The sequence below is a fragment of the Amblyomma mixtum genome, chromosome 8, assembly GCF_055824585.1.
Source record: "Amblyomma mixtum isolate Tamu chromosome 8, ASM5582458v1, whole genome shotgun sequence".
Taxonomy (NCBI): Eukaryota; Metazoa; Arthropoda; class Arachnida; order Ixodida; family Ixodidae; genus Amblyomma; species Amblyomma mixtum.
This window is the reverse complement of record NC_143019.1, coordinates 33,115,262-33,143,178: the sequence shown is the minus strand read 5'-3', so window position 1 is coordinate 33,143,178 and position 27,917 is coordinate 33,115,262. Positions and strand designations below refer to the sequence as shown.

Here is a 27,917-nt window from a genome sequence, read left to right as displayed (position 1 = left end):
CTGATGAGTGCGACCGTCATTGAGCGACTTGATGTGCTCTCCTCTGAAGGTGTCTCAGAGCCCCTTTAATTTTTATTATTAGGGTTGGTGAGCCTTGGTCTCGCGCGACGATAATTAAACCACAAGTAGAAGCTAAAACACAGGTTTATTACGGGAAATGCAAAACAAGAGACACAAAACAAATACAACGAAGGAACTCAGAGCACAAATTGTGCGCTTCCGTTAAATGCGGAGCCACTTTCATGCTCAACTCAGCCTAACGACGCCGGGAATATCGCAGCTGTATCGTCTAGGCTCGAAAAAGTTGTGGACTGAGATATCGTGGGATAAAAGGCCTAATAGAAAGGCGAGGAATAAAGCGTATAAAAAACGCGCTTCAGCCTGAAATAAGGCGAAGAATTAATGAAATGTTGGTAGTGCAAGAGACAAGGAGAAAAAAAAAATAACATACCATAAGATCTGATAGTTCAGCGCTTGTGGTGTCTGCGTTTCTTCTTTTTCGCCTTTCCTTTTGTGCTACCCACATTTTAATATATAGTACATGCAATTGTCGAAACTTTTCGTTCTCGCCAAAAATTGTAATACCGATCCATCTCATCCTTTTGTAACTACCCCGCACAGAAAACTACATGCGTGTGTACCAGCATAGCCTATGGATACAAACTGTGTGATGAGTTTCATCTCATATCGTACATGCTAAGATGAACACATGCGGAGAAAAAAGTATTCAACTGACAACGAATGAAACGTGATAAGCAAGTTGTAATGTGGTGAAAAACTATTCATTAAGAGGAGGTTGAAAGGAAGGGAACGGTGATACATGCACTACTTGATGTGCTTGAGCATCTGAAGCATAAATTTGACTCGCCGCGACTCAAAATGCGCTAAGGGACTTACTACTCTTTTTCAGTCCGTGCAGCCAGTTCTCTTTCTTCCTTTCTTCTTTTACTTCCTCCTTTATTCCTTCCCTTTCGGCGCGATTCGGTTGTCCATCGAGATATGTGAGACAGTTACTGCTTCATTTGCTTTCTTCAAAAACAATTTTTTTCAAGTGTGTTTTTGTTACGGTGTTTGATTCATTGACCACTGCGCATGTACAAAATGCACTTACGAAATGAAGTAGTTTCTAAGCATGCATATCCTGCACTAATTACTGCCAGTACTGCTTACAAGCAAACGTAGTGAGATGAACACATACTGAGAAAAATGTAACAAGAACTTAGTCATAATTGTATCCCGGAAAAATCATACCTCGAAGACGCCTTGAACACCGTCTTAGCTCTGCTCTCCTTTCCCTTCCCATCAATCTGTTGTCGCAAGTATTAATCAAATCCGCAGCTGTGAACATCCTCAAGAAGTCACACTGTACTATGTGATAGTGCAGCGCTCACCGACTAAGAACGAAAATGAGGCCTCCTTTCCTCTTTATGGCCTATTCATCACGCCATCATGACTTAATAGAGCAGGTGGCGTTGAAAGGGGCTTTCGGGGTGGGGAGGTTTCGAGCCTCCGCACTCGCCGGTGGTCCCACCAGCACTGCCACACTCGACAGTGGATGGATAGCCGGAGTGCCGTGGACCATAGAGCCGGCCGCGGCCTTAGTAAGCAAAATGATGCCCCTAAGGGCGCCAAGAAAAAGAGAAGGAAAGCGCTGGAGTTGAGGGATAAGGCGAAAGTTAAATATTCTACCCTTAACTTCAACACTCGTGTTTTACATTTGGAGGAAGAATTCTTTCAGTACTACATTGCAAATAAGGCGCCTTCTAGTTTCCGTGACGCGTCTTGTATTCGGCAAGAGGAGGCTGATTTAAAGCTTGTGCACATTAGTACAGGCTTCCGTCTACCCGAGGTCCGAAAGGTTGTAATCGCTACACATAGAACGCGTTCGTTCTCCGCGACATTTGCAGCTGCGCTGAAATTAACGAACGCTAAGGCTTGCGACCGATGACAGAAGAAGCTTGTATCAGGAGCTCGATGAGGCTCTCGGCTTTGGGTTCTTTGGGACCCAACTGCGGCAGCGTAGGCAGGGATTTGCAGTTGCTGGCGCCTTTATCGCTTTGGCCGCAGGCATTGTGCAGCGTCTTGCCCATTACGTTCTCCGCGACGCCCAGCAGGAAGGCCTTGGCAGCCACGCTTTCGCAAGGCGCTAGCGTTTTGGCGATGCAGTCCACGGCGCTGTGGTAGGAGCTGCGAACCAGATAAGAAGTCACACAGCAAATCAGCATGACGACACCTCAGTCAGCGAGGATCCCCTATGGTGGGCATGAGGACAGCAGTCCAACTACAGAATGTCGGTTATTCAGTTTGCATTGGCTACTGTAGTATGCACGGCGTCATTTTGTTTGGTTTGTGTGGGTTCAGCGTCCCAACGCGACTCAGGCTATGCGGGACACCGTAGTGAAGGGCTCCGGAAGTTTGGACACCTGGGGTTCTTTAACGTGCACTGACGTCGCACAGTACACGGGTCTCTAGAGTTTCGCCTCCATCGAAATTCGACCGCCGCAGTCGGGATCTTTATACTGCTTCGTATAAAACTTCATATCCGAACACGGTTGCTATTGATCCTGCTACTATTATAATAAGGGAGTAACCAACGATCAGCATGCACTCAAGCGCAGCCATATGGCTAGACCAGAAATTTTTTTTTAACTGCTAAGTTTCTGTCTAAGTTTTTGAACTAACACCGTTCCTAGTTCGAGTTATTGATCAATTACTCCTCGTCCTACCATATGTTAGCCGTCCCGGTTAGCTTAGATAGTGGAGTGACCCCCGGTGGGGTGGTTGTTCAGGTTCGAACCCTGGACCAGGACGAATTTTTCTTTAACTGCTAAGTTTCCGTGGAAGGTGATAGCTTTCCTTAGTATCCTACCATTATGACTGCGCTTGTGTGACTGCTAATGAGTAATTACTCCATTATTACAAATACACTCCACCTTGAGAGATTCCCCTGAACATTGGACTGCTTTTGTTATTACCGCTACTGAGGATACTGGTATTATTACGGCTACAAATACTACTTGTTGCTGATACGACTGATACTGCTGCATGTCACAGATACAGTTACATGCTGCTAGTACAACTGTTAATGGTGCAATGTTACTGATACTATTACTACAAACTAGTACAATCTAAACTGCTGCATTGTTACTGTACTAATACTACTTACAGCTAGAACATTGGTAATGATGAAATGTTATTGCTTCTACTGGTACTACAACCTACCATTACGGCAGCTGCCACTAACACTTATCACTTCTACTACGACCTCCTTAACTTTTGATAGCCCCGTCTCCAAAAAGACTTTTCTAGCATATCTACGAGTAAACTGGCTTTCTACGTACTTACACTAAAACACGACCCCTCTGTGTAACACCCAATCACTGCTGTTTCTACGACTTCTTCCCGAACTATAGTTAACCGAAGCATTGCTAGCACCCCAAGCTATCGGAAGAAATGCTTCGCCATAATACACAGAAATCTAGAGAACGTTAGAGGCACTCTGTGTTAGCCTGTCATTACCTGCGGAATGTGCTTAGTCAGCTCTGAGTGGTGACCATCCGTGAACATCATCTTTACCCGCACCATACGTGCAAGACGAGTATTCTCCAATTCATCCCAGAATCAGATGCCAGATTCGACGCCAGTGAAGACTGATTCTTCATTTGAGGCTTCCAATGTTGACTATTCTAACCACTCCAATCGTAATCCTTCACTTCTCTCCTCCCTCTACTCAGGAAATGCTGTTACTGCTAATAGTTAAAACAGTTCACTTGTCCTAACTCTAAGTGTTCAGCAGGAATTTTGTCTGTAGATTAAGTTATGAAAGACAATGTAAGCTTCTGTGCGCTTTCGGCCACATTAGGTAAGTTAAGGCTCGATTCTTTAGCGAAGAAAATAAAAAGGCATTAGCCCTTGCGGCGGACAGCCACATTAATAGCAGTATGCTCACTGGCTGTTACCGAGAATTGAAAAAATGAAGGAACCTTTTTTTCCTTCCCTAACAACTTCACGCATGATATGCATTAGTCATGTTTTCTTATCTATTTTTATGTTAGGCTCTTTCTGAGCAGACAGATAAGGTACAGTGTCGTTAACTAGGAAAGGGAACACGGGAGTGCGTGTCTGCCGCTCTCAGTGAAGCGCAGCCGCAGAAAGCCGGCGAGAATCGGCGGAAAATGCGAATAAGCAGTAAGCAAGGTGAGCTGCTTTGTCCGCGCATGAGCCTATTGCCGTCCATTGCCGTCTGTTTTCGGCGGCAGGACTTCGCGAAGCGCGGAAGCCACACGCTCCCGTGTTCCCTTTCGTAATTAACAACCGCGTACATATATGAGGTCGTTCTTCATCCACAGGCGCCTCGCTTCGTATGAGAGTCATCCTGAAATCAGTCTTGAGCCACCACGAGACCTCGTTGCATCAAGCTGCATTATTTAGAGGTCGCAAAATTTCTTCTTTCTTATAGCACAAAACGCTGGAGAGGTTGTAGTAAACCTATCACACCATATATACCGATAGCCCGACAGTTCACTTACCAGCAAGTGTATGAGACCGCTTGCTTGACAGGTGCCTTGGATACTGCTCTCTGCACTGAGCTCTTGAGATTCCTGAAGCAGGCGTGGAGCTTGTCACCAACGGTGTTCATGCATTTGGCGCCTCTCAGGTAAGCTGGCGGATGAAAAACAAAGCAGAGAAAGCAACAATGTAATTATTGGAGAGAAACCACTAGAGGAGATTGAGTGTTTTGGAGTGGCAGGCGGGGTTTAATATACCGACGATGCAACTAGGATATCATTGACGCCCCAGAGAAAAGGTCCCAGTGAATTGGGAGACCACCACGTGAAGTTATTCAACGTGTCCCGAGATTGCATAGCACTCGTTCTTTTCGTATTTCGCGTCCATGGAAATGCGGCTGCCGCGGTCGTAATTCAATACAGCGGTCTTGGCTTCACCAACTCAGGGTCATATTTCCTCCGAACCCCAGCGAGGCGTGGAAAATAAAGTCTTGTACACGTCACACAAAACAAGTAACCGATTACAATTACCGAGAAGTAATCGATTACTAAATCACGCCAATTTTTATGCATTTCTTATTGGCAGAGTACAAATATACCGGTACGAGAATGAGCTGGTGTGGCTTGCTTGATCACTTATAGTATGTTGCAGTACATACGTCGGGAGTTTGATTTGCAGTCGTTTTTCTAAACTTTCTTGGGACTTTCTTGCCCTTTTCCTTGTGAATACATCTCAGTAGCAGTACTGAATGATATCTCAATGCTGGCATTGGAGGGAAATGCGTTGCTTTAACATACGAAGACCTTGTGCAGCCCCTTGAAGTTACAAAAAGTGACTCGTTTCGCTGTTACGATGGCTGGCAGATAATCAAGAAGCTAGTACCGGTGCGAAAGGAAACTTATTTCCTTTTGCATTTTTGCATCACAGAGATAGACGACGTGCTGACGCAATTATCTCCTTGCTTGCTGATGGGATCACTTTCGAGAATTTCGCGCTACACCTTGCCCTTGCTTCGCCCTAGAAGACTAACACTGGAAAACAGCGGGTATCAGGCGCAATCCCGGCATTGGCAAGACACGTTTGCTCCGTCTGTGGGGTTCAAAGAGTTGTGCTCTGGCCGTCTATCAGTAATACGCCAGCCTGTTTGGCTGTTGTAAACTTTGTCGCAAGTCAGGGGAATCTTGTACGCCCCACGTGTCACACATGTAATGCAACAGTTCTCATGCGGCGTCATACACACCGGAGGTCTGGTTCTGCCACGTGCAACACGTGAACAAAGACTTGAAAGTTTGCATGGCGCAGAAAAGACGACATTAACGCCCTGCCTCACAGCGACTTTTTGTTATTGTGGGAAAGCCTATACACATATGGCATCACCTCAAATTTTTTCCGTTGCGTTTCTGTTGGGTTAACCGTTTTCACATATCGAACCTTAATCTTTTGCAGGAAAGTTTCTGCCAATGCGTGCAAAAGGAATTTTGGAAAACCGGTGGCTTCTAAATGCTCAAAATTATTGTCAAAACTAGACTTATGGTGACAACTCTTTTGGAGTGCATTATGAAAGCTTTTGTTCACGCCCTGGGGTTACAAAGGCCAAGTTCACCAACGCATGACATTTTGTAGGGCCGTCGTGGTAAAGTGCATTATTACGAGAAAGGCACCAGCAAAAAGGCACCAACTATAAGCAAGCTCTCAGTGAAGGAAATAATTTTTCATGCCCATTTCTGGCTTTAAAGCTGTTTGTGCTCCTCGCGTTCTTAGAGCAAAGGATGTCATCATGATGATTCTCGTCAGAGCAGGTACACTGCGCGGCTAGTTTGGGAAGATATTTGATCATGTGATAAAAACATTCCTTGTTATGATTAATTATCTTTAAGGGACAAAATAATTGCATTGTTAATCTCTAATTAATAAACACCACAAACTGGAAAATAAAAAATCCCCTATGGTCCTCGGTTTCGATGGCTGTTGGCGTCCGTCATGTATGTCATAACGAGTACCTCTTTCCATTCCCCTCTTTGGCGTTATTAAGTCATGCTTTAATTAATATTGCGTCACGCAGGTATTGTACGGAAATACTGAGGGCAATGCGAAGGGTTTTTTTATGTTGTTAATAAGTAAAAACTGTCGAGCATTGTTGATACACGTAATTACTTCGTACAACTTAATCCACAAGGTATGAGTAGAAACAATCTAAGACGCTGTAATGAGATTTAACCAAAGTTGTATTTATGAAAACCTCCTTTTGGTGGCGCATTTTCTTCAGCAACATCGAGCCTTTTCCCTCTGCCTCCTCACATTGGAAAGAATGCGCACTCGTACTTGATTCATGCTCCAGTTTCCCTGGACATCGCCAGATAGCACCATCTATCGGCGGTCAGCTAGCAGTGAACATCGTGCAAATCAAATGGAATATATTCATTACCAATTGAGAGAAAACGGAAGAGTGTCGTGTTACAGAAGCGCTGAGATGTCGATATCGATGGCCTGCTCCTGTTACTCGCTGCAGAATATGAGTCATGAAATGAGCACTGCTCTCGTACCGACTGGTCCTGACGGCCATAGGAACTGAATGGGGTAGACAAAATATTCGAAATTCCCGTCGTAATTTTTGATGCTCAGTACCATGCAGTACATGATGGCAGACACGAAAGCTAAAAGCATATGTAAGGAGCCAGCGCCACACTGCGGCGACAGAAGACTCACGGGAGGCGGACGAAGAAGAAAAGGGAAAGGAATACGTGGCAGGGAGAACGTGCGGGGCAGGAGAAGAGGACGGCGGTCGGCGACGGAGGTGGACCTGTTCTGCTGGCTCCCCGAGTTACCAGGCTTGGGCCTCAGCCGCAGACGTCCGGGTGACCAGACCCGGACAGCCGTCGTCGGGAGCCTAGGCCGTCACATCCAGGTGCCTCTCTTCCCGCCCAGCCGACAGCTTCTCGACACGGGCCGCCTCTAACATCTCCGTGGCGCACCCGGGCTACCTGACCTGAGGGCCGTGCCCGGAGCACACAGACGCTATTTTCTTCGGCAGCGTTGAGGCCGCCGTGGAGAACGCCGCCAACCGGGTGTCAACGAAGGGAACCCGACACACGTGCCTAAAGTCTGCCCCGACGCCCAGCCACGCCTCCTCGATCGACGCACCAGGCTCATCACCGGGACACAAAGAAACTTAAGTGTGACTTTCCTTTTTGACTGTCTTCTCGCGAGTGTTTGTTTTCCTTTCCTTTTTCCTCTTTGTTCTCTCTCTTGTCTGTTTTTTTCCCCCGTTTCATTTCAATACTTCAATTAGATTTTCCTTTCATGCAAATGCCGCCTCGTTTATTTCTTTCCTATAACTCATGAATGTTAATGCGTAAATTTGACCTGCAGTCTTCACCTCCTCACAAATTTGGCGTCCGCTACGACAGGACGAGGTCGGCTGTTATCGCTTTGGTACTTGTTTTTCGTTAAGGACAATGAGCGCGTCCGAGCTTGTGGCGGCAGGAGAGCGCATGGGGCTCCAAGGTGCAGAGTTGCGCGCGTGGGTAGAAGAGGAGCTTAAGAGAACGCGGGATGAGAGAGCCGCTGAGCGTGAAGCTTCCAAAGAACGTTTGGAGAAAGAGGCACAAAACTTACAGTTGCGAGTGAAGCTTATGGAGGGTGGGGAGCAACGTGCTGATGTTGAACCAGCTGTTCCCAGGGCCGAATCGTCTATTCCCATCAACCCTCATGGGCTCATTCCCGTTTTCAACGAAGGTCGGGATGATCTTGACGCATACCTCAAGCGATTTGAGCACGTGGCCACAGGTCAGGGTTGGCCGAAAGACAAGTGGGCCACGGCGTTGAGCCTATGCTTGGGAGGAGAAGCTCTTCGTGTTTTTGGAAGGTTATCGCCGGAAGACTCTCTAGATTACACCAAAGCTAAACTAGCGCTTTTGCAGCGATTCCGCTTCACGGCGGAGGGATACCGCGAAAAGTTTCGCCATAGTAAGCCCCACGACGGCGAGACCGGTAAGCAGTACGCTACGAGGCTGTTTAGTTTTTTCGATCGTTGGGTCGAGATGAGAGGACGAGGCAAAACGTTCGAAGAGGTTCGCGACATGATTGTCGCCGAAGAATTTTTGAAGAACTGCCATGCGAGGCTTGCAATATTCATTCGTGAGCGGGACTGCAAGACAGTCGACGAAATCGCGGTTGCCGCGGATCATTTTTTGGAGGCCCAGCGGCAATCCAACTTGTCAACTTTCAAGGATAAGTTGGAGCCGAATATCCCCAAGGCGAAGGACAGTACTACGGGATCCAAATTACAAGTGCGATGCTTTTTGTGCGATAAGGCGGGGCACAAAGCGTCGGACTGCCGGACGCAGCCGAAACAACAGTACTGCACGTTCTGTCGCACGCAGGGTCATAATGTACAGTCTTGCAGGCGCAAGAAACCAGAAGACCGCGAGGCGTCAGCCAGTTGTATGTATCCTGCCATTCCTCCGGTTGAAGTGCGGCCTGATATCACCAGTGTGGATGCAGGCTGCCGGCCAACGGTCTTGAGTGTCAACATGCCGGTGCAGCAAGGCGAGCTGTTCGGGCAGCCGGTTTCTGTTTTGCGGGATACTGGCACGAACAGTATCGTGGTGCGTAGAGACCTGGTTCCCGACGCGGCTCTTACTGGTAACAGAACTACTTTGCTCCTGGCGGATGGCAGAAGTTTGGAGGTCCCAGAGGCGGAGGTGCTGATTTCGTCGCCATATTTTTCGGGCAAGTCCATCGCTCGCTGCTTGGAATCTCCACTGTACGACGTGATCATTGGGAATGTACCAGGCGCTCAGGACCCCTTTTCCATCAACCAAACGGTAACAACAAGAGTTCTGTCTGTCGAGAAAGGGATAGAAGAGACTGAAGGCTCTGCCTTGCTGGGGACGGCGAAGGTTCCTGTGGCGTGCAGGGGCGTGTCCATCAAAGCATTGGAGGTATCGAGACCCACGTTCCGAAGGAAGCAAGAAGAGGACACAACATTGGATGTGTGCCGGAACAAAGTCGGCGGAACTTATCCTGGCAAGAACAACACCGCCTATTCGTTTCACTTCGAAGACGGAGTTCTGTTCCGTGCGTTCCAGTTCTCGTCAGGACAAACGATAAAGCAGGCCGTTGTACCGAAAAGCCTTCGCCATCAAGTCCTTATACGTGCGCATGGAAGTGCTTTCTCCGGCCATCAGGGCATCCGCAAGACCACTGAGAGGGTGCGCAGAGAGTTTTTTTGGCCAGGAATTCAGGCGGATACCAAAAGATTCGTAAAGTCTTGCGTTGTATGCCAGCATATTCTACCCAAAGGGAAGGTAGCGAGAGCCCCGCTGAGCCGTCTACCGCTCATTGATCCACCGGGCTGAATGTCTTGAATTACTGAAGTGTACTCATGCTGTAAATATTGTACATAGGGGTCAATGTATACATGCTCCTTTAGTGTGCTCCTTTGTTTCCCCTGTAGTGTTTTATTGTGTTCCCGGCTGTATGGTTGACTGTCGTGTGTTCAGTGTTTTCTGGTGCGAACTGGGCTAGTGCGAACCAGTAGTTCGGTTCAGAGTGCGTGTGTGTGGTGATGTGGTGCGTGCAAAACAGTGTCCAGCGCCTACTCGTCGCGTCTTCGGCTTCAGTCTTGTGTGCCGCTGCCCCAGGTAATTTTTTCCGATGGAAAAAACTCTGAAAGGGGGGCTTTTGTAAGGAGCCAGCGCCACACTGCGGCGACAGAAGACTCACGGGAGGCGGACGAAGAAGAAAAGGGAAAGGAATACGTGGCAGGGAGAACGTGCGGGGCAGGAGAAGAGGACGGCGGTCGGCGACGGAGGTGGACCTGTTCTGCTGGCTCCCCGAGTTACCAGGCTTGGGCCTCAGCCGCAGACGTCCGGGTGACCAGACCCGGACAGCCGTCGTCGGGAGCCTAGGCCGTCACATCCAGGTGCCTCTCTTCCCGCCCAGCCGACAGCTTCTCGACACGGGCCGCCTCTAACATCTCCGTGGCGCACCCGGGCTACCTGACCTGAGGGCCGTGCCCGGAGCACACAGACGCTATTTTCTTCGGCAGCGTTGAGGCCGCCGTGGAGAACGCCGCCAACCGGGTGTCAACGAAGGGAACCCGACACACGTGCCTAAAGTCTGCCCCGACGCCCAGCCACGCCTCCTCGATCGACGCACCAGGCTCATCACCGGGACACAAAGAAACTTAAGTGTGACTTTCCTTTTTGACTGTCTTCTCGCGAGTGTTTGTTTTCCTTTCCTTTTTCCTCTTTGTTCTCTCTCTTGTCTGTTTTTTTCCCCCGTTTCATTTCAATACTTCAATTAGATTTTCCTTTCATGCAAATGCCGCCTCGTTTATTTCTTTCCTATAACTCATGAATGTTAATGCGTAAATTTGACCTGCAGTCTTCACCTCCTCACAGCATATCTGTCTTGATTTTCGGGGCTTGCCTTTAGTTAGCTTCTGTGTGCGTACGTTTGTTTTATTCTATTTTCTCATCGGCTTTCCTTCACAATTAATACTATCGCGCTGTCGACTTGACGACTTTCATGATGCCCACCACATTGTTCTTTCCCTTTATTTGCCTGATATGATAGGGTGAAAATAGGCACCCGAAACTGTCAGCAAAATAAGCAATAATACTAAAGCCGTTTAATAATAATAAAGTCGTTTTTTCTTCTTAAGTTCGCTTTATGAAACATATAATCCACCTTTTCGATAATGCCGAGGTAGATTCATTGAAAGACGGAATTCCCTATAACGAAGGAGCAGCCTGCGTGAAATAAAAAATACACACGAATTTCGTGTATTTCATTACAACGAAAATACCAAAGAGGATTCCGCGAAGACGCAAAGTGCATCTGACTCCCTCCAGCACTGCCTTTCTACATTGCGTCCCTTACAAAAATTTTTTAGACAGTCTATAGACTGTCCATAGACTTCTGTTCATAAAGTGTATAGTCTCTCTATAGAAAAATACTATAGGCAATATAAATGCTATAGGAAGTCTATAGACAATCTATAGATAATAGACTTTTGTCTATAGACAGTTTGTAGACTGTGACTATTCAAAAATAAATATCGATAGGAAGGCGATAGTCTATAAGAAGTCTGTAGGTTGTCTATAGATCATTTTTAGAAGGGGTCATCTTATGACCTGAGACGCTAGTAACGTTATTCTTAGTGCATTGTAGAGCTTGCGGAATTCAACCAAATGCTTCCGAAGAGGTGCACTGATTAGAAAAACAAAATTAGTTGGAGTACCTTTGTTCGTCCCGGTACCTGTGGTGCAGACAGCTTCGACGCTATCCCGCAAAGCCTGGACGGTCACGAGGGCAGCGGCTTTGGTGAGACCGCGCGTGCAGTTGTTGTGAAACTGGAGAGCGCACGCAACTTGCGGTTTGACCCTCCTGAAAGCATCAAAAATACAAGGAGGAGGAGGAGGAGGAGGTAGAAGAGGAAAGGCAGGGAGGTTGAAGTGTACTCACTACACCCGTCGCACTCTGTGTTCAAACACGGCTTAAATCGCTACAGAACAACCAAAATGCACGAAAACTTGTCGTATCCAGTAAAAAAGTTGTGGACAAAATCATTTTTCAAAGAGAAATAGTTTATGTTCGCAATTTTTCATATATTCAAGACTTAATATATGAATATAGGTATTGAATAATATTCAGGTATATTTCGACATATTTTTTTTATATATATTTCGTATATGTCAGCCTTGAGTATAACAATCAACATCTCCACAGATCTCCACTCGACAAGCGTGCATTTTTGTTTATCAACAATTTTGCTATCGTCAAAAACGTTCCCTAATGGTTTTCTACAGCAGTCTTAACTAATCGGTGCGGGCGACAGAAAAACGTTAAAACAAAGGTTTAGCTACGCTTCGGAAATGTGGACCATTGCCTTAAACATTTCCACAACAGTATTTTGCGGTATTCGCATGTTTAAAATATTTCTCCACGAAAGCTGTACATGGGTTCTCTATACTGCATATTCATTCATTTATCACTCGGTTGTGCGCCCCGTATTATGCCAACATCATACATCTCTCACTGCACCCCTCTCTCGCTTTAAGTTTTCCACCAACGGGCCCAAATCGTTAGTCCTTCAGCGTACCTCTTTCCGGGTGCCGCAGAGTGCAGTAGGCTTTATAGAAACATCTTCGCCATCACGTTCCCGTATTAACTCATAGTCAGCTCCCTATCTGCAAACGCGTTTTTCTTACTGCTCTTAAATTCAGTCACTAAGCCTCCCATGTAGTACTTCTCTAAGAGGCGCTTAACTTAATAAAATCAAAATGAATGACAGCACGCGTATTGTAATTTTTGTTCTACTTCAGCGGTGCCAGGTTTGCAGCCAATACTATTGTGCACAAGAAAACGGAAGTGGTAGGCACTTAATGTGGACAGAAGAACCTCTCGGTGGTTACCGGTTACACTCTAAACCGGATTAAGCCTATATGAGAGTAAAGAGAGAATAAGCTGTACTCTAGAGCACGCTCTTTTAGGGTCAGGGTATTCTGTCCCAATTCTATAGTACATTTCCATCATTAAAAATACGGAATGCTTACAGTTGCCAACGAAAACCAATTCCCCGTTGAAGACATTGAAAGTTCAAGCAGTTACGAAGATTTTGACCAAGGTTTCTATTTCTTCTATTTGCTAACCTCAAGATCTCCGGTGCCGTATCTACAAGCCTCCTCCTATTGCTAACTGCACTAGTTTAGTCACTATGCTTTGCGGACGGGAATATGCCTTCACTGCCAAGAGTAAGCAATCAGTATATTCAATGATCGAATCTACCCTGGGGATTGCACAGCAAACCCGGCCCCCAAAATTGAGTGCGATAGAAGACATGTTACTGCCTTTTTACTCTCATATAAGATAATTCAGGTTTAGACAAGTTGTGCAGTGTCAATTAGAGCAGCCTGTGGGATGGAACTTATCGAAATGGAGGATATGTTACTGTCTCTATACTTTCATACAGGCTAATTCATGTTTACAGTGTACAGTACAGATGGTTGTCAGCAGAGGTGTCACGCTTTTCGGTTGGTTTAAATGGTTATGACGTCAGAGCGCGCGGATTCGAAGTCTTGAGGTCACCCACGGATGCCTGACGCCCCCTTTTTGAGCAGACGACAACTAATAAAATAGTTGTCGTACGCTCCAACAGGTAGCGTAAGGCGTCCGTGGGTGCCCACATTACATAACTCATTACTGCGAACAGAGCCATGGATGGAACCGAACTCCTCGAAGCAGAGAGAGAGTCGTGCTAAAGAAGCAGTCAAAGTCGGCAGTCGAAGTGTCTATTTGTAATGTGTAGTCAAAGTGCGTAGTCAAATAAAGCACTAATAGAGCACAAACAGTCTCGCAGTCAATGTCAAACAGTGCGCCAGGAAAGGCTTTCGCCTTGTAGCACTTTAGAGAGCCAAAGTGCCCCCTGAATTTTTTGTTCTGCCACTGGCGAGAGATGGTGCTGCTAGCACAATCTATGCGAAAACTCTCTTCTGGCCAAAATTACCACAGACGATGCCGAATGCCTATTCATTCTGAAAGAGAATGCAGGAAGTTTACGAAGGCTGCCACAGCAGATGGAACTTGCAAGCTTGGTAAGGGTTGGCTTAAAAACACGAGTGCATATCTGGGGCGTATCGAGTGCAAAACGAGTGCATATCACTCGCCCAACAGGACCCTGTCATGCGTATTTAATTAATACCTGTATCGCCTTGATGGCAATACAACAGGAGCGAAAAATGCATAAACAGTTGTTTATACGATGAAAGCAATACACGATAGGTATAGGTAGCATCAGTAGGCTGGTGTGATAGAGTTGATGGCAACGTACTCTATGTTAGTTTATACAAAACTCTTACAAAAAGCAAGTGATCTTGTCAATGCTTGTCTTCAGATTAAAGGAAGTGCTGTGGTTAATTTCCTTCATCTGCGTTTCTTCTAGAACGGTACTTGTGTCTGGGAGGCTTTCAATGTTGGCGTTCCGGGCGCAATTAAAAAAAATTACCGAAGACACTTTGGAAATTTAAAGTGTGCTTGGCAAAAGCCTTGTGGTCAACCCACCACCGCTTTCCCGAACGGCTTGGCGCGTGGCGTGGCTTCCCGCTTGTGCGGATTTTATTGTCTTTGACTGCGGTCTCTATTTTGATTGCAGTGTTTTAGAGCGAGCTCTTTGGCGCCCGTTTTGCGGCGTCGCCGTCGCCGTTGTCTGTTCGGCGTTTATCGTGTTCATTGGCGTTGGCGTGGACGTTTTACACTCCGATCATTTTAAGGAAAGGAAGCGCTCATAACTGGCTCAAAGACGGACACCGCGAGCATGAACGGACGCCGCGAGCATGAACGGGTATCGCGGGCATGAGCCATTAAAGACTTTCACCTTAATAATTGACCACATGGCTGGAACATTACAAAATCACAAGCTACTGTGGAGGCTTCTAGTTGCACGAAAGCACCATAATGTCACACCTTCCTACAGCCTCAACTGCTGCTGGTATACGTAGCAGAGTGATAGCGTCCCTACGTTGCCTGGTACAGCAAAGGCCATACGCTATTAAGGCGAAAGCCTTCAATGGATCATGCTCGCGGTGTCCGTCCTTGCGCTGGAATCGTGCCAACTGTGGCCTCTCCTCCACGCTGCGACGCAACCTCCTCCTTGATTTCCTTTCCTCAAATTCATTTTCTTCACTACGGGCCCTCTTTCTGTTTCTTCTTTCACTCCCACTTCCTTCCTTCCTCTGCAAACGGATGCCGGGTGTCCACCGAGAGATGCGAGACAGTTACTGCGTAATTTCCTTTTCTCAAGTAGAATTTTCATTTTCTTCACTACGGCCCCTCTTTGTTTTTCTTTTTCACTCCCACTGCCTCCCTTCCTGTATGCAGCGGTTCGGGTGTCCACCGCGACGGTTGCTATACGGCTCTTGCAGCCGCAACAACAACACAAAAGCGCGATTCAGGCGTCCACTGACCCAGGGAGCCAGTCATGAGCGCTTCCTTTCCTTAAAATGATCGGAGTGTAAAACGTCAACGCCAACGCCAATGAACACATTGAACGCCGAACGGACAACGGCGACGCCTCGAAACGGGCGCCAAAGAGCTCGCTCTAAAAATTAAGGAGGCACTTTGTTGACCTAATGTGCGGTGAGGCGGAAGCCTTAAGCGCGGTGTTGCTGGTGTCGCTGATGTGTGGTTAGGTGGTGGTGGTGTGACATTTTTATTCGAACATCCTTTCTGTTAGGCGTTCAGTACATCCTGGGCCAAGGCGACGAGGGCACGTTGCAGTCCCAGATCCAGGGAGGCGAGCCAGATGGGCCACGGTGGGGGTGGGGGGAAAGGATAGGCGGGGGATTGGAAGGCTGCGTGGCACTGTGTAAGGCAGTGTTCTATGTCTGCATATGTGTGTGGACAGTTTGGGCAATGAGGTGTGGAAGTGTACCGGTATAGGTAAAGTTTGGCTGGTGTATGTAGGATGTTAAACTGTATTCGGCGAAGAATGCGAGCTTCACGGATCGATAAGGATGGGTGCGGTGGTGGTAAATCAGCTAAATCCAATTTTTGCGGCGCGTAGTATTCGTCGACAGTGGGTTTGTAAGCCCTGACCGCCTGCTCCGTCGGTGGGCTCGTCCATGGGATCCCCGGCGGCCGGTGTATAGTTTCGCAGGCAAGCTGGTGAGCCAGCTCATTGCCGGGGATGCCCATGTGACCAGGGATCCACCGAAGGGTCATCGGTCGAGGGCTTAATGCTAAGAAGGCGGCATCTAAGGCCGATCGGGTAGGGAAAGGGAGGGCTCTTTCATGGAAGGCACGTAGAGCTGCCTGCGAGTCTGTATAGACAACGTATTCGGGGGCGGGGGGTAGGGTGGCAAAGTGTGTGATGGCATCGGCGATCCCGTGTATTTCTAGGGCGAGCGTGGAGGGTGGGGAAGTGTATGGACCGGTTGTGTGAGTGCTGGTTGTAGAGAGGGAAGGGTGGAGGAAGAAGGCTGCTGTGGAGCCCGCGGTTTCCGTGAGACAGGCGTCTGTGTAGGCCACCGCCGCAGCGTCCAACGGTGGCTTGTGGTTGTATGCGTATGCTTGGCGGCGGCCCGCGTGTGAGATGTTGAGCTTCGCCTCTGAGAGTGAAACGCGACAGCGTCTAGCAACGCTTCCAGGAAGTCCACAGAACGCCATCGCCCGTTCGGCTCTACGCCTTGCTCGTCCGTAATTTGGTTTTTGAGGAAAGGAAATGTATCTCTCATGTCTCGGTGGACACCTGAACCTCGCCGTAAGGGAAGGGAGAAAGATGGGAGTGAACGAAGAGACCGTATTCACTAGACGCGCCTTTGTTCACTCCAAACCATCGAGTTGGCATGGCGCAATGGTTAGCGTGCTCGTCTGGCACTCCGGAGACACTGGTTCGAATCCTGAACTCGACCAAATTCCTACTCGGTTTTATTATTGCGAAAGCAATACTACTTGCACTTTCACGCCTTGCCGTGCCGCGGCGGTGACCACCATTGACCTTCAGCTGAACCCTGTGTGACGTCATGCGTGACGCGCATCGGAGAGAAGAGAGAGGCGATCGTTCCCGGCACGCTAGCTATGCGCCGCTACTGCGCAACTGGCAAGCGCGGCGGCGGCACCTCTCAGTCACCCGCCAGGGACGGCGTGCCAGCTGTGAGCCATGTGACGTCACTGCTCCTCGCGCATGCGCAGTATGGCCTTTCCTCGGCTCCGAGAAATGGTTCGGCGACTAGAATGCTTTCACGATATGTCTACAGACACTGCTGCTTCAACCAGATGCTTTCGCCCACTCGCTCCCCTGCGCCGTGATGTAAAGCACGAGTGAGTGCCCCGGCCATGCTTTAATTTCTACTTCCACTGCTCATCTGCATCCTTGCGATCGAATGCTAGCACTCCACGCTCGCATGAGATGCCTCACAACTCGCAAATCTCTTACTCTGGGGTTTAATTAAAAAAAACCCAATAAATAACATGATGGTCGCCACGTGTCAACGCGATATTCGGCGACAGCTCTTAATGCGATATGTTGTGGTTTGAGCGCGACCTCTTGTCTGCGTAGTTCTTTGGCGCTCTTCAGAGTATCCCACGCACAGTCGTTTACGCCCCAGCGTATACAGCTCGTTCGGGCGAAAAGCCGTCGGCGTCGTAGTTGTAGTTGCCGGCAACGCGCGTCGGGAAAAAGTCTTATCATGCCAACCGTTTGTTGCAGAATGTTCCAGATGCTGTAACACCATTCAGCGTTGCGAGGAGCATAAACTCACTAAAGTTAAAGAGCTTGCGGCAGGAATTCGAACCGGCGACCTATAATCGGGGCTGCGGGTGTCCACCAATATATGTAATGCTGTCTTCGGCTGACACGCACCGCCTCCGTGCCGCTGCGCAGGAAGTGACGTCAAATACTACACGAGTGGCACGTCTCCTTGCACAACAGCTGAACGTGCGAAACACTCGGAGAGTGCCATTGCTCTTTCTGCCGTCTCTTAACCGAGGCCTCCGAGATGATCTTGATGATCTCAGAGGCTATTCCTACGAGCGGCCGACGCCAACGAGCGCAGTCAACAGTTTGTATAATTAGCAACAGCCTGTACAGAACAGTGCAATACCGCGCTTGTAACAGGCGTTGATAGAATCGGCGGGAAACGCGGGAGCCACGAGCCTGCTCGTGAGATACTGCGATTAATTATGGGGGCGCAGGTTTGTAAGACACCACACCAAGGCGTTATGCTTGCTGCGCATACGATGGCAAAAAGAACGATGTTATAAAGTCCAGGCATGCTGGATGAACAGCATAACCCTTTCGCTGCAAGAGCTAAGGCAGAAATTGCAAGAATAAACATATTGACAAACCTTTAATTTCCTCATAATGGAAGGCACAGCTCACCGGCCGGTGGCTGCGTGATTGCAGCGCGAATAAATGCATTGCAGCTGCTATAATATTCAACATTTTTTTAAAATGTGCCCACTTGTAATGCTTCGTCCGTTTTTCGTCTTCGTCGATGCTGCGTCAACCAACGAGCGTGAACAGCGTCGTCTGCTAGCGCGCGCTGCACGACGGGATTGCACCGCGCTCCACCGTCGGTCTCCACGGTGGCGCGCACGCATGTCGTGCTCGTCCCACCCGAATGTACGGCACTGCACGAGTGGCATCCAGACGAACGTGGGGCACCGCACGAGTGCGTAGAAAACTCCACGAGTGTCGTCAGCCCAAGACACCATAAGACAGTTACTTCTACTTCCTTTCCTCAAATAAAATTTGTTTCCTTCATTACGGCATCTCTTTCTCTCTCTCTCTCTCTCCTTTCACTCCGACCTACCTCTCTTTCCTTACGGTGGGGTTCAGGTTTCCACCGAGATGTGAGACAAATACAGATTTGCTCTCCTCAAAAATGCGTTGCGTTCAGTGCTGTTTCCAATGGGCAAGGCGTCGCGCTGAACGGGCGATGGCGTTCCGTGGACTCCCTGGCACCGCAGCAACACGCTGTCGCGTTCCACTCCTAAAGGCGAAGCTTAAGCGTCTTCCAATTTATAAACCCTGAAAAGTACATAACAGCTACATCCTCCAAGTATTGTCCCATGAGGTCGAAGTATTGAAGCTAACAAAAAAAAATTATGGCTGAGGCTTAGCTAAGGTTAAGCCTAGTCAGATGCGAAGCATATTGGTGGCTAGGCTTGGTAATACATGGCTTTCCTTGGTTGCATACTTGGTCATTTTAATACAACCACTAGAAGCCTTCGTCGTGGGGGAAGACAACGGCATGGCTACAGCGGAACGCCGACTAACCCCGAGACGCGCGTTGGGTGAGCGCCTTGATTGCCACGGAAGCCGGCGTCTGCCTGCCCGGTGGAGCGAGCGTTTCACCTACACCGAGTGTGAACGCGCGTTCGAAATGCGCGGGAATGCCGCTCGAGGACATTCCGGCGTCTGTGCGATGGCATCGTCACGACGACGTCACGGTGTCACTTGGCGTGACGGCTAGGGGTCCCACGGCGACGGCGCGAGGTGGAGGCCGCCTCTCTCATCCGATGTCACGTGGTGTGACGTCACGGCGTCACGTGGTGTGACGTCACGGTGTCACGTGGTGTGACGTCACGGTGTCACGTGGTGTGACGTCTAGGGGTCCCACGTCGACGGCGTGAGTGGTAGCTCTAGCAATATGCTTCGCATAAAAATTGGCTCTTGTTTAGCTGTGGTTAAACCTGAAGGATTGCGAAAGCAACACGATCCCGGCCGCGGCAGCTGAATTTCTTTGGAGGAGAAATTCGAGGCCCGTGCACTGTGCGATGTCAGTGCACGTTAAAGAACCCCAGGTGGTCGAAATTTCCGGAGCCCTCCACTACGGCGTCTCTCATAGCCTTAGTCGCTTTGGGACGTTAAACCCCATAAACCAAACCTAAACCAGCAACACGTGCGCGTAGCCTTGTATGGTTGCGTGAGCTACATTGCCCACAGTGTCGCCGTTTCGCGTGCTCTTGCACGACCATACTGCGCATGCGCGAGGAACAAGTGACGTCACTACGCACAGCTGGCGTGCCTCGCAGCGCGCGCGCGCTCGCCTTCCTTTCCTTAAAGTGATCGGAGTGTGAAACGTTGGCAACGAAAACGCCAAGAACACAATGGACGCCGATGGCCTAAGGCTTCAGCGCCGCGTTTCTGACACAACCTTGTCAATGCTTGCGGCTCAAATCTCTCTCTCTCTCATCCCCCCACGTACCTATAAGCACGATTCAGGTGTCCACTGACCCAGGGAGCCATTATGCACACTTCCTTTCCTTAAAATGATCGGAGCGTAAAACATGGTCAACTCCAACGCCAACACCAATGACCACATCGAACGACGATGGGCTAAGCCACTGCCAATTTTATATACACCCCAAACCGCGCAGATGGCGATGCGCAATCGCTACTGCGCATCAGAGAGGGAGAGAGACTGTCGGCGAGGCAACGGAGAGCGCGCGGCGGCGTTGCCGGCTCCGGCGGTGGCTCCGGCGAGCCAGCTGTGCGCCGTGTGACGTCACCTGCTCCTCGCGCATGCGCAGCTTGGCCTTTCCAGAGCTCCGCGAAATGGCTCGGTGACTATCGTAGTGTTGCTTTCGCAACAAAAAATGATGCCGAGGCTTAGCTTGGTTAAGCCAAGAATGCGTTGCATATTGCGCGGTCTTTTTGCGCGAGGTATTGCTTGGCGGCACTGGATTTTCTCAGCAGCTTTTCCTCCGTGACGTATGAATGGATGGATGAATGAATAGGAGCGCCCCCTTTGAAACGGGGCGGTGGCAACCGCCACCATGCTCAGCCGTTCTTTTTTTTTCTTGTTTCTTTTTTTCCCTTTTTTCCTGTTTTTTATCCTTTTTTTCCTGTTTACTGTGTTTGCAATTCTCACCAAGAATCGCCATCATCTTTACCTACGGTTTTTCCTCCGGCTCTCGTGACGTCACGTCACGTGGTTTGGTGGCTGCCCGGCCGCGCCCAAGGGCTGAACTGAGTGATTGCAATATGCTACGCATGAAAGTGTTAAATCTAATTAGGGACAGGACGGCGAATGTTTGAACAAATGATAGGAATAACGTTATGCGACAGGAAGTGACCAGCGTTAGTTTTAGAAAAAAAAGGTAGCATTGTCCAAACTGATATCAAGAGGAGAAAATAAGATGCGGCAAGACAAGTAATACGGTAAAGAAAACAAATGGAGGTCTGCCAGAAAAACTGATTGGGTTCCGAAGAAGGGACACGTAACAGGGGACGGGAGATGAGATCAGATCAAGAAATCTATTGGGACAGAATGGATACATCTTGTTTCATCTACCGCAGCGGTGGCCTAGATGCTTGAGCATCCGCCTAGCATGCGGGAGGAGCGGGGTTCGATCCCCAGTGCCGCAGGGTACCCACTGGTGACACAATGGGTACAAGCTTTCCCCTGGTCTTGGGCTCGGCTTCTTTAGGGTGAAATGCTTGGAAAATGGGTCACTGACCCCATCTTGAGTTGTAGAAAATACCTTGTGCCATGGCGCTCTTTGGCCACAGATTCCCTTGCGCCATAAAAATCCATCATCATCATCAGAATGGGCGCATCTAGCACAGGCACGGGCAAATTCAATACTAGAGATAGAGGGGACGTTGTTCTGCTGTGGACGTTACCCGGCCGATGGCGATGGCTATTGTCAGCGCGAGAAGGCATCATGTTTGCTCTGATTTTTTTTTTTTGAAATTGTTCACTGGGTTACATTTCGTGTTTCTTACTTACGAGCACGCTATTCCCAGCTGCTTCTCCGATTCTGGTATGCGAGACCCCTTCAAGTAAGGCACATAGTCTTCACCGCATGCGCGTAGCGTCTCAACCTTGCAACCGGCTCTGAGGTGCGCTGTGCAGGTTCCTGCAAACAATATCAAAAGATTAATGGAATGACGCCATCGTGACTTCACGATGGTCGGTAGACAGTCTATAGACTACTGCAGACTCTATTCCCTTATCTATACACTGTCTACAGACAAAGGTATACTAAAGCTGCATGGCCATAAATCTACAGATTGTCTATAGACTGCCTACAGCATTTGTACTGCCTATAGAGTGTTCTCTAGGATTTGTCTATAGACATTCTATAGACTTTATAGACAATTTTATACACAGTCTATAGACTGTATAAAAATTTTTGTAGGGTCGATAGAGTCTAAAGTAGCGTTTATGGGTCTTCTGGTCCTTGCAAATCTCCCGACATCACAGGCACATTGATGTGCGATGTCAGTGCACGTTAAAGAACCTCAGGTGGTCGAAATTTCCGGAGCCCTTCACTACGGCGTCTCTAATAGCGTCAGTTGCTTTGGGACGTTAAACCCAAATAAACCAAACCAAACCGATTTCGTTCCTTGCTCAGTGTGCCCAGTGCTGACACCAGACGCACGCCAGTGTTGACAGTGGCCACTTAAAAAAATAGCGCCTGTACCATAAATTTTAATTTGGTTTTAGTTCTTTTCTAATATGCATTGTAGCGGAAAACATAAGAGAGCACAATGGATCCTGTGAATGTGCCACAGAAAACAACACTTAAAAATATAAAGAAATAAAACTCCGCAGTGACGCACCTGATATAGTAGGCTTTATAATCGGTCTGTAAAGGATTAACGAAGAAAGAAACTGTTCGTTCTGGGTCACTTGTCATTTTGAAGCCAAGACTGCGTTCAACCCTGAATCCTGTTGCGCAGTTGCGATGAGTTGAAAGACGCATGCCATATAGTAGCGTCCAAGCACTGTATGGTTGGATTTTATAACTGTGCGTTAAAACACTTTCGTTCAATACATTTCGTATAGTCCTGAACACCGACCAGCCAATATCCACGCTAACAGTGGCATGGAACCTCTCGAGAGATTTGTGAAGGCTAAGGGGAACTGAAACCAACGAGACTGAGAAAGTGAATTCAGTTTTGCAATACGAGGTTTGGTGTGAAAACTACAATTATGCGTTATCTGTTGTCGTTGTAAATTCCTTGCTTTGCTTCGCAGATTCCCTCTAGAGCAATTTTCATTGATAACTGCAATTCTATTGTGACTGATACGCAATAGGAAGCATAAAATAGTTTTTTAAGTTATAGAAGGCCTTAATATTCTGAATTCTCGCAAGCATACACTATACTCGACGTGCAACAATGAGAGTTTGCCAGAAACCGGAGAGGTGTTCTATTTCTTATCCGCCCGGCCGCGGTGGCTCATTGGTTACGGCGCTCGGCTGCTGACCCGAAAGACGCGGGTTCGATCCCGGCCGCGGCGGCCGGATTTCTTGAAGGCGAAATTCTAGAGGCCCGTGTGCTGTGCGATGTCAGTGCACATTAAAGAACCCCATGTGGTCGAAATTTCCGGAGCCCTTCACTACGGCGTCTCTCATAGCCTCAGTCGCTTTGGGACGTTAAACCCCAATAAACCAAACCAAACCTATTTCTTTTCCCTTATAGTTTTGCTGTCAAGTGCATTCACCAGTGTCAGGTCATAATTTGTGTTTTGACAGTAAGAAAGAACGTTGCTGATAGGGAGGTTTCACTTGAAAACAAAACTATGAGGAAAAAAATAGAATACCTCTCCTGTTGTGTGCGTATCACTTAAGTGATACGCATTATATTAGTGCGAAACCACTGATACGCCCACCAACACCGACCAGGAGTCTTGTCACCTACGTCCGCCCGTACGGAAATAAAAAAGAAATCAAATAAATATTCACGACTGAGAGTCAAACCAATGGCGGCGTGAAAAGGTCAGCTTCGCAGGCCGCTGCGTGAGATCACTATGATGTCGCCGCAGCCGGACAGTCCTCGTGTTAAAGTGCGACGCACTTTCACGCTGTGCATTGCACATCGCCGTCTTCCATCTCGGCGCGAACAGATCAGATCAGCTTAACCTCGATCAGAGCTTAACCTGAGTATAATATCGTCGCCATACGTGTCTACGACCCAGCAAACCAAAACGAGGAGGCAACCAGGCTAAACCTTTCGCACGTCTGCTCGGTTTAGTAGTAGTAGTAGTAGTAGGTTTATTTGGCCATATTATATACAATATGCCCTCGAGGTGAGGCTAAAGGAGGTAGACCAAGCATGCCTCCTGACAAGGCCTACACCCCGATCACACATCATGGAAACGGGGGCCGAATGGACAAGAGATAAAAAAACAATGAGCAAACATGATCACAATAGAAAATAGTTAATGAATAGACAATAATAAATATCAATTTACAATAAACAAAACATTTCATAATATGCACATTTAAAAAAAAAAGCAGAACACAAACACACACTAAAAAAAACAACTAAGTATGCAGAATTAGCTGAAATTTAACCGGGCGAGAAAAGAATCGTCAGTTGTTTCTTGAATACAGACACACTATAACTTTCTAAAGCAATCTGAATAAGAGACTGGTAGGTATTACACAATGTTATAATTTGATAATCGGTTGTTTGTTTACCATAATTTGTTCTGGGTCTTGCAGTAGATAGGGCAACGGAACGTAGACCATACGCAACGTTTCTTGAATTATAAGTGTTAGAAAAAGAGGTAAAGTCATGCTTGACTTTATAAAAAATATGAAGAGCCAAACTAAAATTGTATGAATGAAAGAAATTGCGAACATGAAATGTTTCGAAAAGATTTGTTTCAACAGATGAACTTGAACTTAATAAACGTAGAGCTCTTTTCTGGAGAGAAAGCAATTTGTATGAATCAGTTTTGTTGCATGTACCCCACACTAGGTTGCAATACACCAGGTGAGAATGAACAAGGGCAAAATATAGCTGTTTTTTAACTTGTAGTGGGAGGAGATGTCTAACACGAAAAATAACATAAATAGATCTGGCCATTTTTAGTCTAATGTAGTTTATATGATCAGTCCAACCCAAATCGCTACGAAAAAACACACCAAGCAACCGGCAACTATGAACTTGCTCGATGTTAAAGTCATTAAAAAATAGTTTGATGTGATGATCTAATGGTTTGTTTTTTGGATGGAAGAGCATAAACTTTGTTTTGTTTACGTTTAATTGAAGTTGATTAACATAGAGCCAAACCGTTAACTCCTCAAGCCAGGCATTACATTGGTGTTCAATTACTTGGAGACTGGAGCCGGAAAAAAAGACATTAGTATCGTCGGCATACATCATGATATTAGGAGTTAATGGAATGTTTACAATGTCATTAATATAGAGAATAAATAAAAGTGGTCCCAAAATTGAACCCTGAGGGACACCGAATTTTATCATACCAAAACTGGATTTTACATCATGAATCTGAGTGTACTGTATCCGTGCAGTTAGATAACTTTCCAAAAGTGAATTTGCCACTCCACGGATCCCGTAAGTCTTTAATTTATGGAGCAGTATTGTATGTTGCACAGAATCGAAAGCTTTGCGCAGATCAAGAAAAATTCCAACTGAAAAAAGCTTAGTTTCTAAATTGTTAATTATAGAGTTCTTAATATCTAACAGAGGAGATTCTGTTGATTTACCGGCCTGAAAGCCATACTGTTGGGGGCAGATAAGATGTTTAGCTTGTAAGAAATTGTTTAGTCGCCTATAGAGTACACGCTCAGCTAACTTCGAAAACAAAGGCAATACCGAAATAGGACGGTAATTATTTGGGTCATTTTTGTTGCCTCCTTTGAATAAAACGGTAACTCGTGCGACTTTTAATTTGCTAGGAAATACACCAGAAAGTAGCATTCTGTTACAAATATGCGTAAGAGGGCCAGCAATAATATTTACAGCACATTTGATAGGAAAAGCAGCAACTTCGTCATCTCCAGGTGAGCAGGTGTTCCTAAAAGAATTAATGATAGAAATAACTTCATCCTCTGAAGTAGGGGACAAAAATATAGATTCAGTACTGCAAGAGGGTAAGTATGAGTCTACAGTCCGAGTTGAATGACAGCTAGCAGAGGGTCGGTATGCTCCGGCAGCTAAAAAGTGTTCATTCAGCATATTGGCAAGTGAAACTCCAGCATAATTCACCCCATTGACTTTCAGCTCAGAGGGAAGACAATTCTTCCTGTTCCCTATAATAACGTTAATACCTTGCCAAAGTAATTTAGGATTGTGTAAGATTGATGAAAACTTATTAATATAGAAAAAAAGATTTAGCTTTCTTTAGATTTGAGTTTAATTTATTTCGAAACTTCTTAAACTTAACTAAATCATCCGGGCATCGCGTTTCCAAAAAACGAGAGAACATTTTGTTCTTTTCTTTAATTTGTTTCAAAAGTGCTCCTGTCATCCATTCTTTTCTAGCCTTTCTATGTTTTTTTATAGTTTGAGTTGGGAACGCAGCGTAATAGCATTCAAGCAGCTTCTGAATAAATATATCATAAGCACGTGACGAGTCATTTTCACCATATACATCTACCCAATTCATTGTAGACAACAAGTGACAAAATGTGGAGATGCTCTTCTCATCATTAACTCTACGAGCGTGAACGGGTTTGTTCAATTTGGTCGTATCAGGAAAAAGTGAAAAGAAAGGCAAGTGATCACTAATCCCAGAAGAAAAAACACCGGATATGCAACTCTGAGGTGGGAAATTAGTGAAGCACAAATCAATTAATGTTTCAGAGTGCAAGGATATGCGAGTAGGCAATTCAATAGTATTGTCACAACCATTAGACAGCATTATTTCATTTAAATTAATCTTCAGAGCGTTATCCTCCAAAAAGTTGATATTGAAGTCACCTAGCACAATGATACGCCAGTTGTTTTGGTTTGCAAACTTCAGAAAACAATCAATGAAGCGAAAAAAATTGTCAGAATTTCCTTGAGGGGGGCGATACACAACCATAATAGCAACTCTATGAAAAGCAATGCAGACAGTTTCAAAATCAGTACAAACAAGTGAATAATCCGACAAGACCTCAAAGCACAAATAATTTTGCACATATAAAGATACACCACCACCACGCTTTCCATCTCGAAATACTGAAATAGGTTTGTAACCAGGAAACTCGCTGACATCTGCATTTGAGGTAAACCATGTTTCAGTGAAGGCAATAAGGTCAAAATTAAAGTTCAGTTTAGTTAATTCAGCTTCTACTTCTTCTGATTTATTTTTTAGGCTTTGACAATTCAAGTGGTAAAGAGATAGTGTGTTGCGAGGATTGTAAGCACCGTCCTTTAGAAAGTCGGTGAATGACTCGGCAGTAAAATAAGCCATTGTTGAGCAGGTCTACTGCGCAGTCTCGCAGCAACAGTGATTAAACCATCTTATCAATGTCCTCCTCACAAGCTATCCTGATGGCTCGTGCACCAGCCTGCTTTCGAGCGTAGATCTTTCCTTCCTTTCCTTTCCTTCATCGCCACTTCGAAACCGTAGCAATTTTTTCAACGCTTCTTTATGCTCGATGCAAGAGTAAGAGGAATTTCGTTTTTAGAGAAAGAACTCCGTGCTTTTTTTCCCCCATTGCCGCGCCTTAACGTGCAGCGCGTGTATAAAGATTCTTGAGTCTTTAAAGTGAAATATGAATATGGCCCGTGTACTCCGTCATCCACCGGCTCCCTTTCCTGATTCTCAGTAGCAGATAATCTCTTTGTCTTCCCAGCGTCCACCTCTAAAAGCCATTGGCTTGGGGCCCTAATATCCTGCTCCCCACTGCCTTTTATAAATGTAATGCCCGTTACTGCGCCAATGTCCCCTTAGACAACACAGCAGGGATAAATGTCATGTACTAGCTAAACAAAGGGAATTACTTATACAGTCCACTCACCCAACAGCGACGCTGCGAGAAGCAGTAGACGAACACTAATATCGGCACGCATCTTTCTAGTCCGTGCTTTCTTCCAGGCGCATCAGTCTCGACATGACGTCTTCATCGATGGGTCGTCTCACTTTATCATCCGTCCTTTCAAGCACATACTGAGGGGTGAGGAAAACATCCGACGCCGGCTGAAC

The 27,917-nt window shown here is 47.0% G+C and overlaps 1 protein-coding gene across 1 annotated transcript; it reads right to left on the bottom strand.

Annotated features, from left to right (window-relative positions):
* Positions 1–1,769: 1,769 nt before the first annotated feature.
* On the bottom strand, positions 1,770–27,917 carry LOC149331942 (uncharacterized). The gene is made up of 5 exons (XM_089555602.1): positions 27,733–27,917; positions 21,753–21,882; positions 11,759–11,904; positions 4,530–4,662; positions 1,770–2,187 (listed from the first exon to the last, which is right to left on the bottom strand). Exons 1-5 carry the CDS (start codon positions 27,782–27,784, stop codon positions 1,929–1,931), a joined length of 720 nt encoding a protein of 239 aa, XP_089411728.1. The 5' UTR covers positions 27,785–27,917; the 3' UTR covers positions 1,770–1,928.

What these genes read in the sequence shown, in the direction of transcription:
- LOC149331942 (XM_089555602.1), bottom strand. Translation starts at nt 27,784, where the DNA reads ATGCGTGCCGATATTAGTGTTCGTCTACTGCTTCTCGCAGCGTCGCTG. An exon ending in AGGTACCGGGACGAACAAAG is followed by an intron (nt 4,663 to 11,758) that starts GTACTCCAACTA and finishes TTCATCCGCCAG; the next exon opens with CTTACCTGAGAGGCGCCAAA. An exon ending in GCGGTCTCATACACTTGCTG is followed by an intron (nt 2,188 to 4,529) that starts GTAAGTGAACTG and finishes TCTGGTTCGCAG; the next exon opens with CTCCTACCACAGCGCCGTGG.